Source organism: Epargyreus clarus, unplaced genomic scaffold, assembly GCF_041222505.1.
Source record: "Epargyreus clarus isolate Ecla_fem2 unplaced genomic scaffold, WU_Ecla_fem_2.2 ptg000036l, whole genome shotgun sequence".
NCBI classification, from domain to species: domain Eukaryota; kingdom Metazoa; phylum Arthropoda; class Insecta; order Lepidoptera; family Hesperiidae; genus Epargyreus; species Epargyreus clarus.
The window spans coordinates 1,043,480-1,063,223 of NW_027332241.1; the positions used below are offsets into that span (position 1 = coordinate 1,043,480).

Sequence of the window (19,744 nt, forward strand, 5' to 3'; positions counted from 1 at the left end):
ATTAATTTTATTATTGTATCCTTTTCTAATTCAATATTATTATTTTAATTAGAATTATTACCTATGACATATTTGCATACCCTTTGGGTTAGGATAGGACCACAAAACTAATGTATTCCATATATAATGTATTTCACCTTATCCTGCAATAAATAAATGAATTGAATTGAATTGAACTTATTACCAACTTTACTAGTAAATCAATATTGCATCAAATCGAGAATGATACGTTGTACAAAACAAACGAAATTCAAAGTTATGTAAAAATAAAACTATTTATTCAACAAGCTTACAACTTTTTTATTCCCGCTGAAAATACTCGTAACACTCAAATGTCAAGTCATGTTCTTTTTTATGCTCAATCATAACATCTTACCAGCCAGCGATTTTATAAATGAGAATCATTTAATTATTATTAAAAATAACATATCGTGAAAATAACAAAAAATGATTAAAATAGTGAATACTTTTCTAACATGTAATTTTAGGTTTTTACTTATCAGTATTTACTATACTACACTTTACAGAGGTTAAAATTGTATGTTTTACACAACTAAGTCTGATTACCCTATCTACAGCAAGGTTATCAAATTTTATGTACAAAAATTTAAATCAAGCACCAAAAGAAGTTTATTTTGGCATCACCGAAACTGAAACATAGTACATACAATATCTATTTATTATCCAAATAAATCCCAACAAGAAAATTTTAAAGATGAAGGGTATAAAATTATTGACACTAAAAAGCAATAATAGTTGCAATCTAGCAACTTTGCGATGAACTTTCTCTAAGGCGCTCGAACAATCTCGCCTCGAAAATCGTTAATCCTGAGGATGTTGATAAGGACAATGGTACAAAATTATTAAAATCGTGTATTGTCAGGTTTTTGATCATTTATTCTTCAAAATTTTGAATTAAACTGAACGTTCAAAGTGGATAGAAATCGTGTTCAAAGATTCCGTTACATAGTTACATACATACCTACATACATACATACAACCCAAGCTAATAAAAGCGTGTTAATAATAAAATATACCTTGTGATAAAGTCACTTGGTAACAATCATTTTTGTGAGCAGCAATCAGCACTAATCTGAAATTCTGAAATATTTTGACGTTACCAAAACACATATTCCCATCTCATTTACATTCAGTACCCTTACCATGAGTTTTCAAAACTTCCCACAATTATACATTACGTTTACTCAATCCATTATTCTGTTCCGTTTGCTTCAGTAGACTGGGTAACAATAAGTAAATGTGCAAGTCTTTTTGTCTGCCTCACATGTTTGCAAGAGAGAAGAAGAAGAGAAACAAAACATAAAGCGCCATTTTGTCTTTTTTTATAATACCTATATAAGTAGCAGACGAGCATGCAGTCCACCTGATGGTAAGTGGCTACTGCCGCCCATGGACATCTGTAAACAACCCCAGATAGGATTAGGTATACCCACCTGAGGTCGGCCACAGATGCACCGCTACCCCTGAGGACTAAGCTGGAACGCTTCGGAAAAGTATGTCTCCTTTACCACACCCTTCAAACCAGAACATAGCAGCGCCTAACACTGCTGTTATAAGGTAGAAATAGGTGTGGCGGTGGTGCCGCCGGAGTCGAACCACAAAAGGTTCTACCACCTTCAAAGTCTATTTAGACATTTAATGTTACGTTACTGATACTATAGTTCTGAAACAATCCAGTAGGGGCGCTGATTGGAAATTGTATGGGCAAATACGTAAACAAATACCAAAACAGTCATATTTGTCAAAACGTAAAAACTCATGGTAAGGGTACAGTTGTTTTATATACCTGTCTCTTTTTCTTCGTTCTAGAGACACGGGACACCCCTTGTCATAGACAATTTCAATTTATGAATGAAAAAATTGTCTATGGATTTGATTTTTATGTTATATAAAATTGAACTGTGATACCTTAATATAGAGTTATTTTTTTAATACTATGAAACTTAATTTATTGTTGAATATTTTAGCTTATTACGACTGTGAAATTTAATGGCTGACAATTATCATTGCTTTTTTGATTTTTGAATGAGTTCAAAAGAATAAGCTTAAAGGTAGATTGCTTATATTTCAACTTGATGTAGGTTTCAGATATAACTGGGGCAATACAACTGTGTCATTTCCCTTCAAGGGCGTATTCAGAAGGGCAGACAAGTCTATTGTCTCCACAAAAGGGATATCTAAGCTAGATCTAACTTTATGAGTCAGGAACTTATGTTTTCTTCTCCAAGTCTTTATTCGCATTTTTACCGATAATATTTAACTAATTACTACATTCTTTGTAATAGTTAAAGGTTGACAGTAAAATTTTGAAAGACTTGACAGAAATAAAATGTTTCTTTTATTCGGAAAATAATTAGGAACCCGCTCCTTTATTGCGACAAGGCTCCCAGGGCCCCAAATCCATCCTGTCTGCCGTATTATATTGAAACTCTGCCTCAAGAGAGGTTTCGAGGTTCGAGTCCTAGGCACGCTTTGTAATATTCAAAGTTATGTGCAAATTACAAATTAATTATCACTTGCTTTAACAGATCGTCAAAAAAGTTTTCAAAGATATGTGAAGTCTACCAATACGACTATAGCCTAATCCTTCTCATCTCGACCCGAGCGCAGCAGTGGGACAGTAATGGGTTGACAATAATATAACAAACTCGAGAGAAAGTTCCTAGTAACAAACGAGCATGCAGTCTACTTGGCAGGTGGCCATAGATTTCTTTTCAATCTAAGGTAGGATAGGATAAGAAGGTGGTAGAACCCTTTGTGGTTCGACTCCAGCGGCACCACCGCTACACCTGTTTCTACCTAATAACAGCAGTGTTAGGCGCTGCTGTGTTCCGTTTTGAAGGGTGTGGTAAGGGAGACATACTTTTCCGAGGAGGTCCAGCTTAGTCCTCAGGGGTAGCGGCGCATCTGTGGCCGACTGTAGGTAGGAATCATCTAATCCTATCTGGGGTTGATTACAAAATCCTATAAATATAAAATAAAAGCAAGTATGCCAAAACAAAAAAATCAGTATCTGTTTCCATTAAAAATGCAACATTATGTAAGTAAAATCAAAGTAATTCATGAAAATATACCGACTTATTTTAAGTTAATGGATATTAGTATATGGTTGCTATTTTTTATAAGATTCCAGCTGTGACCCGCGGTTTGATCCGTATTTTAAAGTGTAAATATTTGGGAGATTTCTTGCGCTTTTTATGTGCATGGAATCCTAACTCTTTCTCATGAATAATAATAGTATAAGTCTCTCTTAGTAAAATCTTAGCTGCTAGTCTAGCCGTTTTGGAGATTAGCCAAAAAGAAACAAAAATCTTATATTGTTTTTTTTGCTATAAGTACCGTATATACTTTTATGACATTTACTAAAAAGTTGCTATTTTAACATGAAAATCTGTCAATTATTTTATTTATTTACGTAGATAAAGATTACTAGATAACAATAGTTTACAAAAATCAAATTTGATAATGCTAAGCAGGTAGGTATTATTAAACCTCAAAGATAATCGTGTGTACAGTAAACTGAATCAGCCATAGTTTAGTAAAGATACTTCGCCGCCTTGAAATTGAATGAAGCCACAAACGGCTTATTTTAGTAAGTTCTTTTTTTGAATTCTTAACAAATAAAAACATTTTTAGAGAAAATTTACGAATAAATAACTAATACTGCGTAATTTACATAAGTAATAAATTATTTATTTCAAATATTTTAGGGACATTTTAGCACGGAGACGTGGCAAAACTTTTTTACGCAACTATTTCAATTCTCAAAACTGGGCACATTTTCTTGTTAGGAGTGAGTAATCTTTACTAATCTATGGAATCAGCAAATAATTTACCTACATGAAATGAAATGTTAGCCCTTTTCAATAATGACAAATGTAATAAGTATGTAAGGTTAATTTACTAGTTTCTTATTATCATAAGCCTAAGTTTCAAAGTACAGTGTAATTTGAAACAGTGAATGTATTGTGACATATTATTGTTGTAGTAAGCATAGGTATAACATAATTTTGGGGAATCCCCGGATTTACTTTCTCTATGGGCGGATGTTACGTCACAACACAATTAAGTTACGTTCAAAAACTTGTTCAAAAACTATCACAAATCTTGCAATGTATAAAATATAAAATGTTCGTGTCACAGTGTTTGTAACAAAACTTCTCCGAAATGCCTTGAAGGATTATTATTAAATTTTGTGTTTGTATTTAGTAGGTCTGAGAATAGGACTTAAACATTTTTACCATGCTTTTATTAGCTTGACCTGTATGTATGTATGCAATGGAATCTGTGAACTCAATTTTTGTCCAATTAAATTAAAAATTTTAAACAATTATCAAGAACCGATGACAATACACGATTTTAATAATTGTATCCCATTCACCTCATCAGGATCGTCAGGTATCATGATTAACGATTTTCCTTGTGCGATTTTAGCGTGGTTTCTAGTTTTCAAACTATGATATTTTTTTTACCCTTAAAAAATGTCAAAAAAATGTTCTCAAGGTGTCGAAAGCCTTTTCACTCTGAGAGTAGACCCGTACCCAGCAGTGGGACAATAATGTATGTGCTGGATGATAAAGTTTACTATCAAATGATTAATATTACTACTTACTATCTAATTACATAAGTAATATTTTGGTATAGGTATGTATAATTCTTTGACACGTCCTGCAACCCAAACGGCTTCATAGATTCTAATATATGAGGTGCCGTTGGATTCATCTAAATTATTGGTGTGACATAGGCTATTTTGAAGCTGCCTTTTTTTAAGTTCTTTTCATAGATTTGTAGTTTTTAAAACTTTTAGCTTGAGTAAAAACATAATATAAATATATAACGACACATAACACCTTTATGAGGGATTTAGCATAATTACCACACCCAACTAGAAAATAATAACCCGAAGTACAGATTTTCTTATTTCTGACTATAAAATGTATGTTTGTTCTACTTTATGCATATGTACAAACAGGATGACCTAATTTAAATAGGGGACTCGTATTTAAAGTATCATAGTAACGGTTGTTGCGAAGAAAAAATATTAGTGGTGCCTTTTTAATTTCGTTAAATTTCAATGTAGGGTATAATCTATGTCAAACTGCTAGTCCACTCCGAATTTATTGCGAGCAGGTGTAGTCATACAATTTGCTATGGCGACGCGACTCAGTTCTATATTCAGAGTGGACTAGCAGTTTGGCGCGAACTATACATTCATACGTCATTAGTTACCAAAACGAATTTAACAATACCGCATGTAAGAACTACATTAAGACGGTTAGGCGCCAATCCGGGCGACAGAAATAGTCATACATACGATCTAATTTAATTTTTTTTTTGTAATATAGGAGTAGCAGACGAGCATGCAGTCCACCTGATGGTAAGTGGCTACTGCCGCCCATGGACATGTGTAATCAACGCCAGATAGGATTGGATATTCCTACCTGAAGTCAGACACAGATGCGCTGCTACCCTTAAGGACTAAGGTGGTACGCCTCGAAAGAGTATGTCTCCCTTACCACACCCTTCAAACCGGAACACAGCAGCGCTTAACACTGCTGTTATGAGGCAGAAATAGGTGTGGCGGTGGTGCCGCCGGATATAAAAACAATAGTTACAAAATGTAAGAAACGTATATAACTTGAGTAAAATCATAATTTTATTCTATTTGAGCTAATTGTTTTTTATATTTTGGCGCGATTTTACTTGTCTATTATCGATGTATTTTTTTAAAACAAAAATGCATTAAAAGTATACGATTATACAGTATTATTAAATGAATAATACACTTTATTTCGTTTCTATATAATGTGAAGTAAACTATCTTTGACATTTTAATACTAGGATTTGCATAAAAAATTTTTTGGTTAATAAATTTAGGTTTCTGAACGCACTCTTTACATACATGCTATTTTTATTCACTGAATTAAAGTCTGAATAATCGGATATATTTAAATAAACATTTAAGACAAAATAGCAGTTAAATCTTTTATCATTTCTATAAATAATTACAAAATAAAACATGGAATGACAGTATAGTATGAATATTTTGTTATCTGTGGTACAGGTGACTACTTTGGACCGTACTCTATGGAATTTATGTTGATATTTCTACAAGTTAGCAAAGGGGATGCCCCAGTAAAATGAAATTACAAAATGAATTTAAGATACTATTCATATCATTAATGTTTACACAATAGCCTTAAAAATGTGACAACTGATAAAAATATGAATTTCCGTTTAATGTAACAATTGTAGCTTTAATTTGTGTCGAAATGGATGCCAATGTATCGAAGGTAACAGTGCCCAAAACTCCCGTGGTAGTAAGGAAAGGGAGTACTATATCGTTAGCAAGTGCACCGAAAGAATTGTTGCTACGTTATTTGAAGAGTGGCTCAGTGTCTGTTGAGCAAGTTATATACAAGTCTAAGCCGAACGATTTCCTCCGAGGGGAGTACCCAGACTTGACGTTGCTCAGTCGATCAAACGTAGTCAACTTTTCACGTACTACGATCGCGAGATTCACTTCAAACGGGCGTGTTGTCGAGAAGAATTCGAACCAATTAGTGAAATTAATCGGTCAAAAAAACTACGACCTAGTTTTTACTGTGCTTAGTTCTGTCATAAGCGAGGAATTGCGTATCAGAGCGCTTTTAGCGCTACTGAGCGACAGTTTGAATAAAGAAGAAAATTCGAATAAAGAATCGGAACCTTCGAAGGCGGGAGATGATTTAAAAAAAGACGCCGAGTGCCAAACTTACGAAACGGCTAGTAAAATATTAGATGAATTAAAACAACGCCGTGCTAGATCGATTAGGCGGCAACAACCGTACATAGTGCCCCGGGAAGACATTGAAAAGAAGTTAAAAAGAGTTGTTATCGACCCTAAGGACGTAATTACGCAAAGAAAGGAAAAAGTGACCGAAAAAGTAGAAGAAGCTGAAAATTTTCCGGAATTGAAGGGGATTTTGAACGAGGATAGTAATTTTTCTGACTCCAGCATCGGGAATATATCACTATCCAGCCAACATTCAGTTAAAATACCCCAACTGCTGTACAACCCAAATGTGCTACTCAACAGTGTTGACCAGCATACACTGGCCCCGCAGTCAGTGCCCTTGACTTTGAGTGACGGGTCAGTTATCATGGTCTGTGCGAAGCCTATGGACAAGTTCCATTGGGCCACACCGGAGATCCTGCAGAACCTGAGTGCTATCGAGAGGGGTAAATTGCTGTACCAACAAGCAATCATCGACTGGAACTACTGCTTAGAACGGGATGAAGATGGTTATTTGTAAGTACTTTTCTTTGTTTCAAACTACAATAGAATTATTGATATTCACAAATGGACATAGTTATGCAAAATAGATCCAACCACAAAAACTAGCTTTTAAGAAAATAGGTTTAGTAAAAGTTAAATAGCTTATTTAAAGTTGGTATCACTGATATCTGTATATTTCCAAAGAAGAAATGTACCATGCTGCTTGAATTTGCATATACGAAAGTTGATGGCATTTGTGATAATAACTAAAAAAATGGTTTTTGTGGGTTGGATCCATTTTGCATAACTACGTCCAAATGATGCAAGTTTCACAAAAGAATTAATAAAAAAATCTCATTGAAAATTTTGTTATGCAAACTGTGATTATCTCGTCATAGTCGTTGTCTAAATATTATTACTGCATTACAGAAAAAAATCTACGTATTTTAGTTTTAAAATTAATCAGTAGGTATTACGACGGATTTGAAATGCGCTCATAGTAAATGACGTTTGTGAATAACTTGAAATGGCTGCCCTGTAAAGTTTGGTATTTGTTAAATCCGACTTTGTTCCACAACTATAACGATCTTATAATAAATAGTAAAAGTGCTAGAATCTTTCACGGTTTAATTCTGAAAGCACTAAGGCCTATTTCTACTTTTTATATAAAGAGGCCATTTATATATGGTACTATTTTGTTCTCAAAATGCATTTATGGCTGATCCTATCTGCGGTTGATTATAAATGTCCATATAGCAATGCCATACTGTCAATAGACTGATACCTTTTTATATTCCGTGCCAAACTGCTAGTCCGCTCTGAAGTTGTTGCGAGCAGGTGTAGTCATACAATTTGCTATGGCGATGCGATTCATTTCTATATTCAGAGCGGACTAGCAGTTTTACGCGGACTATATTACTTCTATTTCTTTAAAAAATGGTTCTTACTTTCTCAGTATCTGTAATTTTTGAGTTTAAATTTTCACATGTTGAACTCATAACCCCATTATTGTCCCACTGCTGGACATAATCTCTCATAGAAGGGCTTAGGTCATAGTTCACACTGGGCCAATTTTGGATTCATAGACTTCCAATGCCTTTGATGACCTTTTCTTAATCAACTCCTGTATGACAGAGTTCCTCACAAACTTTATTTCACCATTTAAGCACATTACAATCAATTTTTAATACACACTTTGAAAAATTATGTGAATTGAGAAATTCCTGGATTTGAATCAAATCTCGATTCAGAGGCCGATTTAAAACCACTAGGCCTCTACACATAACTATGATAAATCAGAAGTGCATGCATGGAATTTGAACCTAGGACCCTCTGATACTGAAACAATGCTTTAATTTTTATAATACTGCATTAATAAATCTGCAGTTTACCTGATATAAGTGGCTACTGCGATACATAGACGTCTATAATTAACCCCAGATAAGATAAAATTTCTATCTGAGATCGGCCACAGCGCTGCTGCCCTTGAGGGCTAAGCATGTCTCTTACCACACCTTTCAAACCAGAATGCAATAGTGCTCAACACTGCTGTTATTAGGTAGAAATAGGTGTGACTGTGGTGCCGCCGAAGTTGACCCACAGTGTTCTACCTCCAAGCCCTTGGCTTGCCTGTATGTGTAATAATTTTGGATTTTCCTACTGACCCTAATATATATACTAATCAGAGAACATATTGTGCAATATAAGGATAACCTTTACATTGCCATAGGGGAATCCCTTCTTATCAATTTCGCTTGAAATTTGAAGTGTATATAAAATAGATTCGACAGAATGTTTGTATATAGTAGATGGGTGAATTTTTTATAATATAGGAGTAGCAGACGAGCATGCAGTCCACCTGATGGTAAGCTACTGCCACCCATGGACATCTGTAATCAACACCAGATAGGGTTAATTCCTACCTGAGGTCGGCCACAGATGCGCCGCTACCCCTGAGGACTAAGCAGGAACGCCTCGCATTAGTATGCCTCCCTTACCACACCCTTCAAACCAGAACACAGCGCTTAACACTGCTGTTATGAGGCAGAGATAGGTGTGGCGGTGGTGCCGCCGGAGTCGAACCACAAAGGGTTTACGACGAATGATGACGTAATCGGGTGATGTATGAGTGTCATTCATACCCCGACGGAGGGTAATGTATTCTGAGAGTATCTATAGTCCGCGTAAAACTGCTAGTCCGCTTTGAATATAGAAATGAATCGCGTCGCCATAGCAAATTGTATGACTACAATGCTCGCAACAACTTCAGAGCGGACTAGCAGTTTGGCGTAGACTATACATATGTATGTCTCATTCTTTGTCACGCTGCAGCACAAACACAAGTGACATAGAAGTCGGTTGTATTTTTTTCGTTAACTTTTTTTTTCACTTTTTTTAGGGATGACATACTAACGTTTGTATTAAAATGTTATATAGAATACATATACTTAATGAATAAACTTACAACCGATTCTTCTGGTCTGCCATCAGACCCTGATTTCCTTATAATGGAACCACCTTCAAAATATCTTGTTTCAGACAAAAAAAATCAACAAAATCGGTTCATAAACGACGAAGTTATACCCGAAAAAAACATATATATACGGTCGAATTGAGAAACCTCCTCCTTTTTTAAGTCTTTTAAAAACAAAAAACCTTCGGGCTTAAAAATATAGAATATATTACTTCTACAATTGGACGAATCCAACGACACAATTTTGTGGACTTTGTAATAATTAAATAAATAAATAAATAAACACCTTATATGTTAAAATCTACACAGCGTTAAAGAATGAGACATACATACATACAAACGCATAAGAAACATTACCTTCCACGTGTAAAAATTCCGTACAAAACCGCGCGTAAGAACTACCTTATAAAACCATAGATTAGTAAAGATTACTCACTCCTAACAAGAAAATGTACCCAGTTTTGAGAATTGAAATAGTTGCGTAAAAAAGTTTAGCCACGTGTCCGTGCTAAAATGTCCCTAAAATATTTGAAATAATTATTTATTTATTACGTAAATTACGCAGTATTAGTTATTTATTCATAAATTTTCTCTAAAAATGTTTTTATTTGTCAATAATTCAAAAAAAGAACTTACTAAAATAAGCCATTTGTGGCTTCATTCAATTTCAAGGCGGCGAAGTATCTTTACTAATCTATGTATAAAACATACAATGATTGAGTCAAAAGTATTGAATATCAGATAATAAAGGAATCATTGTACATTGTAATATAATGTGCTTTGTAAATGATTCATTGTTTAGTAAGAATTATTGGTTGTGAGTAATAAATGGGCTGGAAAAAAGGGCGTAACAGTCACTTTGATGAGGCAAGACTTAAGAAAAATTAATAAATACCTTTTCTACGCTAATATTATAAAGAGGAAAACTTTGTTTGTTTGTTTGGTTAATGAATAGGCTCAAAAACTATTGGACCGATTTTAAAAATTCTCTCACCATTCGTAAGCTAAATTATCCACGAGTAACATAGGCTATATTTTATATGAAATATATTTGTTAAATTGATTTTGAGGCGGTACAAAGTTTTGCCGGGTCAGCTAGTTCGTTAATAAAATGATTTCTACACTCACAACTCCACACTAAGATTCTATCGTGGGTGCCATGAACACACAAAATCGAATACACAAACACCCAGACCCAAACAGATATTTAAATTCATCGTTTAGTTGTCTGTCTTGCCGGGGATCGAACCTGGGACCCTCTGCGCGTCAGACCAGTATGGTGACCGTTCCGCCACTCGGGTCATCATAACATTTACTATAATTGACTAATCTTATATATAAAATTCTCGTGTCACAATGTTAGTTACCGTACTCTTCCGAAACGGCTTTACTGATTTTTACACCAAATTTTATATGCATATTCAGTAGGTCTGAGAATCGGCTACTATCTATTTTTCATACCCCTAAGTTATAAGGGTTGTTCACCCGCAACATTTTTTTATTTATATGGCAACACAACGTTTGCCGGGTCAGCTAGTATACTATAATTGACTAAAATATAATGTGGGTGTTTTCCCTAAGGGCACAGGGGGCCTGTGACTAGGGTCCCCGACATAAGAAGGGCCCCGAAAAGTCAATATATTCGCTAACACGACACGCAAATATAATATTCTTGAAAGTGTTAGAAGTCTTAGTGGTTCGACTCCGGCGGCACCACCGCCACACCTATTTCCGCTGTTGTGCTCTGATTTGAAGGGTGTGGTAAGGAAGACATACTTTTCCGAAGCATTCCAGCTTAGTCCTCAGGGCGCATAGCGGCGCATCTGTGGCCGACCTCAGGTAGAAATCTAATCCTATCTGGGATTGAATACAGATGTCTATGGACGACAGCAGCCACTTACCATCAGGTGGACTGCATGCTCGTCCGCTCCTATATTATAAAACCTTTCTGCAACTTATATATTACTTTCAGGCCCATCCATCAAGCAGTCATGGCGAACGACCTGGACTTCCTCAAGCGACAGTGTTCAGCGCTGAGGAACAAACATGGCACCATCGACGTCACCACAAACATCAATAATGTGAGTACAAACCCACTGCTGGACAATGTCCAATGTCCAATAGAATGCTATTTTCCTGCCACGGTTTTATTCGCTTGACCTGTATGTGAAAAAAGCGTGGAGTGCTCCACTTATCAATTTTCTAAAAGCACCCCACACTTTTTCCACAATTATACAATTTACTGTTCCTTAATTGATTCCTAGATTGAAAATTATTTTCTACTTTTTAGTTGATTTTATCATAAAAGCGTGTTTTTTAGTTTTTTGAACTGTATTTATTTTATTAATTTTTAGTATTTGTTGTTATAGCGGCCATCATTATGCAACGTCTGTAAAAAAAATCAAGTGTCTATCTATTACGGTTTAAGAGATAAAGCCCTGTGACTCACGAACAGACAGCGGAGGGTCTGAGAGAGTACGGAATCCTAAAAATCATTCTACAAGATGGCATTATAGATATGTTTCAGGACATTTGAGTTATAGGGAAATAACATTATTATTTTTCAAAACTAAAAATCAATCTAGTAACTTTGCCAGAACTCTCCCTAAGGCGCTTTCTCTCGCCTCGAAAATAGTTAATCCTGAGGATGTCGATAAGGATTATGGTATAAAATATTAAAAAATGTGTATTGTCATTGCTTTTTGATAATTTTTCAAAATTTTGAATTAAACTGAACGTTCAAAGTGGATAGAAATCGGGTTCAAAGATTCCGTTACTGTTACGTACATACATACATACATACATACATACATACATACATACATACAACCCAAGCTAATAAAAGTGTTAAAAACAACTGAAATTGTCATATTTTGCTTAAAAAGTTAAATTTCCTGCAAAAAAATGAATAATTTCGACCGACACAATACAAAACTGCTTATTGTAATATTGTAAAGACAATATTACTTTAACGAGGTCGTGGTACGAAATTTCAATGTATGATTAAAATAATATTGTTTTAAGAGATGGTAGTAACTCTCCTGTATGGTGATCGTTGCCACGCGTCGTATAGTTCCTTACAATTATTTCTTCACTGTTAAAGAAAGTGATGATAAATTTCAAAAAAAAAAAATGGTTCAAAAGTCTACATTTGAAGTGGTTACAAAGTTGTGTTCAAAGAAATCATTCTTAAACACATAAGGACAATGTTATCATTGAGGGGAAATAATAATTCGGTAATTGTAAAAACAGTAAAACGGTTGTAGTTATATAGTCCGCGTAAACTGCTAGTCCGCTCTGAACTTTTTATTGACATTATTAAAATTTAATTCAATTCATCCAATCTAACTTAATGCCGTTGAACTCGACTTACTATTATTTTTTCTTAGCTTTAGACATAGATTTTTTTGTATTACCTAAAATATAATTGTATTTTATGTAATACGAGCTTATGCCCGCGGCTTCGCTCGCGTTACGAAGTAATATTTTCATCCCCTATTTTATCCCCTTGGGGGTAGACTTGATCAAAATCCTTTCTTAGCGGATGCCTACGTCATAACATCTACCTGCATGCTAAATTTCAGCCCGATCCGTCCAGTGGTTTGGGCTGTGCGTTGATAGATCACTATGTGAGTCAGTCTCCTTTTGAGTTATATATATTTAGATTTTAAAAATGTGTAACTTGTAATATAATGCATAATGTGATTACCCGTAATAGTAAGGACAGTTGGAATGTATCCTTTGACCTGATTTCAAATTTATTCATTGTAAACACTGTTTCTCTTGTTATTGTGGTTCCATTTAATTTATAAATCTAAATATATATATAGGACTGACTGAGATGGATTTTGATCAATTCTACCCCCAAGGGGATAAAATAGGGGATCAAAATATTACTACGTAACGCGAGAGAAGCCCCGGGCAAAAGCTCGTGTATACATATAAATAAAATTGGAGTGTCTGTTTAAAATATTGAAATAACCGCTTTTCACTACATGTATATGGATATACATTATACATACGGTACATACACCAAAATAACATTTTTTACAATTTTTGTCTGTCTGTCTGTTTGTTCCGGCTCATCTCTGAACCGATTTTGACGGGACATTTATTGGCAGGTATCTACCGCGGGGTACTAGCTGTATCCCGCGGTTTCACTCGTTATTTCTTTTTAAAGCGGGTGAAACCGGGCACAGCTAGTAAATAAATAACTAGAGTAAACTATGAAGTTGTCGTGGGCGTTGTCGTATCACATAAGTATTACGTAATTTTAGAGTAAAAATATTCCGCGGTTATCAGCATAATCGTTGATAATGATGTTTGTTCTCTACATCACAAGCTGAGAAACGTGAGGTAGTACTACGAATGTAAATACGCGTCATACGATGTAACACGTAATGATTTTATAATGAGGAAAATATATGCGCATACTACGTCGTTATTAGTAGTATATCTATGTAAGCATATCATAGATTAGTAAAAGTTACTCACTCCTAGCAAGAATATGTAAGTTTTGACAATTGAAATTGTCACTGTCATCTATTATCGTGTTTGGAAAATATTAAAAAAAAATGTAATTTTGAGATCATTTACGAATGACATGATGTTTCTCCGCCTTTTTTCTTCGATTTTGTTTTTGCACCACTTAACTGCGCATGTCGGCATTGTTTCGCGTAAATTACACCATGACAGCCATTAAATGGCTGACAGAATTATCAGCCGTTAAATTAATTAGCCAATTAATGGCTTCCTTCAATTATAAGGCGGTGAGATATCTATACTATGACGCATATATGTAAATGATGGTGGTAGAACTATTAATGGTTCGACTTAGAAATGAAAGGAAACTTTTTAGGCGCAAACAAAAATAATTAATTGATGAATCAAATTGAAAATTGATTTGATTTAACTTGATCTGATTTGACAAATAAAATAATATTGATTTGAAGTAATCAATATTATTTTATTTGACCACTTTTTTGGCAAACTTTATACCGCCTCAGAAACTTTTTATAAAATGTATTTCATATTTATCTTTGACCTTTTAAACCTTCTCTGAATTTCCACAAATTATTCTAAATTAAAATTAGCCAAATCGGTCCAGCCGTTCTCGAGTTTTAGCGAGATTAACGAACAGCAAGTGATTTTTGTGTATAGATATTTCAGTATTCACAAGCAGAAAATTAATTAATAAATATAATTTGTATTAATCCAATTTCAATTGACTTATTTCAGACAGAAAAAAAAAAACAATTTGATTTGATGTATAATTCAATTTAGTTTCGTCATCAACCCATTATTATCCCACTGCTGGGCACGGGTATTCTCTCAGAATGAGAAGGAGAATAAAAAGCAGTGATAGCCTAATGGTTAAGAAACTCGGCCTCTCGAACTGGAGGTCCGAGGTTCAAATCCCAGGCACGTCACCTCAAAGATATGTGCGTATTAGAAATTAATTATCACTTGCTCAAAACAGAAGGAAAACATTGCGAGGAAACCCTGCATACCTGAGAGATTTATAATAAAAAAAAAGTTCTCAAAGGTATGTGAAGTCTACCAATACGTACTTGACCAGCGCGGTTGACTATGGCCTAATCCTTCTCCTTCTCAATTTGGTTTTTATTACACGTATTATTCAATTGTACGTATTCCAGTACTCGCAAACAGCGCTGCAGATGTCGATATACAAGGGCGGGGAGCGGTGCACGGCGCTGCTGTTGCAGCACGGCTCCGACCCGCGCCTGCAGGACGACGAGGGGAAGAGCTTCTTCCACACCGCCGCTGAGGTCTCCTCAGAACATCTTAAAGTCGCGCTAGAACATTGCAAGGTTAATGCTAGGTGAGTTACGCTTTTTACACTTAGTTTCATTAGGATTATCTGTGTGGTAGGTGCCTTAATAAATTATTTTCTAGTTATAAAGATCGAGATGTGAAATGAACTTCTTCCTGAGGTATTCCCGGGGCGCTTTGACATGGGGTTCCTAAGAAGTGTGCAAAAAGATCTCTCCTTCAAAGCCGGCGATTCTGACGACTCCTCTGGTGTTGCAAATGTCTATAGGCGACGGTGACTGCTTTCCATCAGGTAGCCCGTCTGCCTTATCGCTAGACTGTGTTCTTGTTTGAAGGGTGTGGCAAGGGAGACATCCTTTTCCGAGGCGTTCCAGTTTAGTCTTCAAGGGTAGAGGCGCATCTATGGCCGACCTCAGGTAGGAATCGCATATTATTTAGGTTTGCTTACAGATGCCCAGTACAGAGTTATGAGTAAGTGGCTACTGCCACCCATGGGCATCTGTAAGCAAACCTAAATAATATGAGATTCCTACCTGAGGTCGGCCACAGATACGCCGCTACCCTTGAAGACTAAACTGGAACGCCTCGGAAAAGTATGTCTCCCTTACCACACCCTTCAAACCAGAACACAGTCTAGCGATAAGGCAGACAGGCTACCTGATGGAAAGCAGTCACCGTCGCCTATGGACATTTGCAACACAAGAGGAGTCGTCAGAATCGCCGGCTTTGAAGGAGAGCTCTTTTTGCACACTTCTTAGAAACCCCATGTCATAGCATCCCGGGAATACCTCAGAAGGAAGTTCATTTCACATCTTGATCGTTATAACTAGAAGATAATTTATTAATATATTGTTTTCAGACAAATCCTGAAGGATGACGAGGAACTTTGGGAATCGAAAATGGAGGACTTCTCCGATGAAGAATTGGCCCAAATTCTCTTAGATAACATATGTTCTATGTTTGATAATCAAGGTGAGATATAATCAGGAATTTTCCCATAGGTTGGAAAGTTCAAATGCTCAAAAATGTGACCAGAAATTAAACTTAAGAAAGCGTAAATAATTTTATGATTAATATACTATTTATTATATTTGTTGAGAGCGTCCTTTATATCCGTACCAGGCGTGAAGTTAACAAGTCAAAAATGAACATCTTTCATTGCAGCTATTTGTACTCTTTGGTGACAGTTATATAAAACATATTCACGTCTATCAAAAAAAAAAAGCAAAATATTACTACCTCCTGATAAGGAATTTAAACAATTTACCTGTATCTTCCAAAATATCCCTGGCCAAAAAATAAATGTTACGAATCCCTCAATAAAAATGTTACTAATCACATAATAAAAATGTTATAAACCCCTTGAAAAAAATGTTACAAACCCCTTAATAAAAAATGTTACAAATCCCTTAATAAAAAATCCCGTATCCTCTAAAATATCCATGACCAAAAAAAAAAACAAAATGTTTCGAACCCCTAAAAATGTTTCGACCCCCTGCCCCCAGGCTACACGCCCCTGATGCTAGCCAGCAAGCAGGGCAACCCCAGCACCACGGAACTCCTCGTGGGGGCTTCGCCCCGCACCATCAACAGGGCTATGCCCAACTGTGGGAGCACCGCGTTATTCCTAGCCGTCGCGGCAGCTTGTATGGAGGCTTCGAGTGAGTTATCTTTATCTTTATCTTTATCTATCTTTTTAACATATCTTTTAGGTCTAGAAAAGAAAAATGGTGTACGGTAACGTAGGGTTCCGTAGCCAAAGGGATTTTTCTTTTAGTAGCAGACGAGCATGCAGTCGACCTGATGATAAGTCGCTTGTACTGCGGACATCTGTAATCAACCCCAGATAAGATTAAATTTCTACCTGAGGTCAGCCATAGATATGCCGCTACCTAAGGACTTAAGGGACAAAAAACAAAGAAACTTCAAATAAAGATAGTTTACTTTAAATGTGGTAGAACCCTCTGTGGTTTGACTCCAGCGGCACCACCGTCACACCAATTTCTTCCTCATAACAGCAGTGTTAAGCGCTGCTGTGTTCTGGTTTGAAGGGTGTGGAAAGGGCGTTCCAGCTTAGTCCTCAGGGATAGCGGCGGAATCTAATCCTATCTGGAGTTGATTACAGATGTTCATACGGCAGTAGGCAATTACCATCAGGTGGACTGCATGCTCGTCTGCTACTCAAATGAAATTAAATTATTATTATTAATTATTTTCAGACAGTTCAAATCACACGAAAGTATCGGAGAATTTTCTGAAAACGATAGAAATTTTGGTCGAAAACGGCGCTGATCCCAAAATAGAGAACTATTCGGGTAGCAGTGTCAATATCCTACTCACAGAGTACCACATAACAGACTTATCCGTCCTCATTGCCAATAAACTAACTTCGATAAAACTGCTCGAAGACAAAAAGTTTACAGCGAACGATATAAACAGCTATATGTTGTTCAAAAATAGGGATGGGAAAGTCAATGTGACTGAAATTAAGACTAAAAATAAAATTAAGAGGGATGACACGGACATCACTAGTAATAGAGAAATAAATAGTTATGATGATAACAATGCGTCCATTAGTAAAGAAAGTTCGAGTAACAATGCTTCGGGTAAAACTGATCTCAGTAAAAGTGCTTCGATTGCAAAAGTTTCTGGTAAAAATGCTTCGATCACAAAAGTTTCTGGTAAAAATGCTTCGATCACAAAAGTTTCTGGTAAAAATGCTTCGATCACAAAAGTTTCTGGTAAATATGCTTCGATCACAAAAGTTTCGGGTAAAAATGCTTCGATCACAAAAGTTTCGGGTAAAAATGCTTCGATTACAAAAAATATTAATAAGAAGAGCCCAAAGCCCGTCGCGGTCTACAAAGTGACGAATTATGAAAATGTATCATCAAAGGACACGCCTAAATTTGTAAAAATATTGCCCAAAACAGATCCATTATTATCTCCCGTTAAAATTATAAAAGACGAAAAGATAATTTTGAAGGGAAAAAAGAAAGATACCGAAATGCCTAATCCGATCAAACGATCTAGAACGACACCGGCTACAAAGAGTTATACTAAAAAGAAGAAAGTTGTATCTAATGATGATAATACTAGTAATACTAATACTAGTACTAGCACTGATACTAGTACTACTACTAGTAATACGGCTACTAGTAATACGGCTACTAGTAATACTAGCAATGTGGGCGTCAAAACATTTACATTATTAGTTGTTGATAAAGAAGGCGACAATTCAAAGAAAGAAATTAAAATTATTGAAACTAAATAATTTTGCAAAATGAAACCTTAAGTAGAAGAACTAAAGGTACCAATGTCACACCAATTTCTGATAAGTGTTGACGAAGCGTTCTGACTTAGTTCATTGGTAAAGTTGCATGGAGGTACCGTTGTCACACCGATTTCTGCCAGAGAACAGGAAAGTGGTACGGAAGACAAGAGGTTCCATCTTAGTCTTCAGGTAAACAGACATTTATAATGAATTTTAGATGGGACCCTAATATTAATTGGGACATGAGGAGTTCCAGCTTAGTCCTTAAGAACCAAGCATTTGTAAATTACAAATGTATTACATGTGAAATGTTTTACAAATTGTAATACATTTCAGGTAGGATTCCTATGTTAAATGGGACACGAGGCGTTCCAGCTTAGTTCCCAAGTATGATCAACTTTAGTATTCAATCAACCCATTACTGTCCCACTGCTGGGCACGGATATCCTCCCACAGTGGTACATAATCATATATAAAGTGACCATACGTCCTGTTTTTAAACGGGACAGTCCCTTTTTTCGATGATTCGTCCCGTTATTCCCGAAATAACTTCAGGTTACAAAATTGTCCCGTTTTCTAAATGACAGTAATGATAACTAAATATTAAAACCCATAAATTTAAAATAACAATGTTTTAAAAGCATTTTTTATGTTATTTACAGCAAACTCTTTCATCTGAAAGAAAGTAAGAAATCTTTCTTCTTTCTTTCTTTCAAACTCTTTCATCTGATACCCATGTTATAATAGGGTGGATAAGAAAATTTCCGCCGTCTTGAATTTCTAGTAACGTTTAATTAAGTAACAGTATATAGTATAATCGTGATAAAAGCGTGGGGTGCTCCATTTATCAGTTTTCGTAAAGCACCCCACACTTTTTCCACAATTATACTATTTACTGTTCCTTAATTGATTCCTAGTTTGAAAA

General features: G+C 35.6%; 1 protein-coding gene across 1 annotated transcript; it reads left to right on the top strand.

Moving 5' to 3' along the window:
• Window positions 1–6,138: 6,138 nt before the first annotated feature.
• Window positions 6,139–19,526, top strand: LOC140757028 (uncharacterized). Its single transcript, XM_073092581.1, has 6 exons — window positions 6,139–7,312; window positions 11,725–11,833; window positions 15,410–15,594; window positions 16,405–16,517; window positions 17,051–17,206; window positions 17,765–19,526. The coding sequence occupies exons 1-6, from the start codon at window positions 6,294–6,296 to the stop codon at window positions 18,817–18,819; spliced, it is 2,637 nt and encodes an 878-aa protein (XP_072948682.1). The 5' UTR covers window positions 6,139–6,293; the 3' UTR covers window positions 18,820–19,526.
• Window positions 19,527–19,744: the final 218 nt, after the last annotated feature.

What these genes read in the sequence shown, in the direction of transcription:
- LOC140757028 (XM_073092581.1), top strand. Translation starts at nt 6,294, where the DNA reads ATGGATGCCAATGTATCGAAGGTAACAGTGCCCAAAACTCCCGTGGTA. An exon ending in CGGGATGAAGATGGTTATTT is followed by an intron (nt 7,313 to 11,724) that starts GTAAGTACTTTT and finishes TATTACTTTCAG; the next exon opens with GCCCATCCATCAAGCAGTCA. An exon ending in AGCTTGTATGGAGGCTTCGA is followed by an intron (nt 17,207 to 17,764) that starts GTGAGTTATCTT and finishes AATTATTTTCAG; the next exon opens with ACAGTTCAAATCACACGAAA.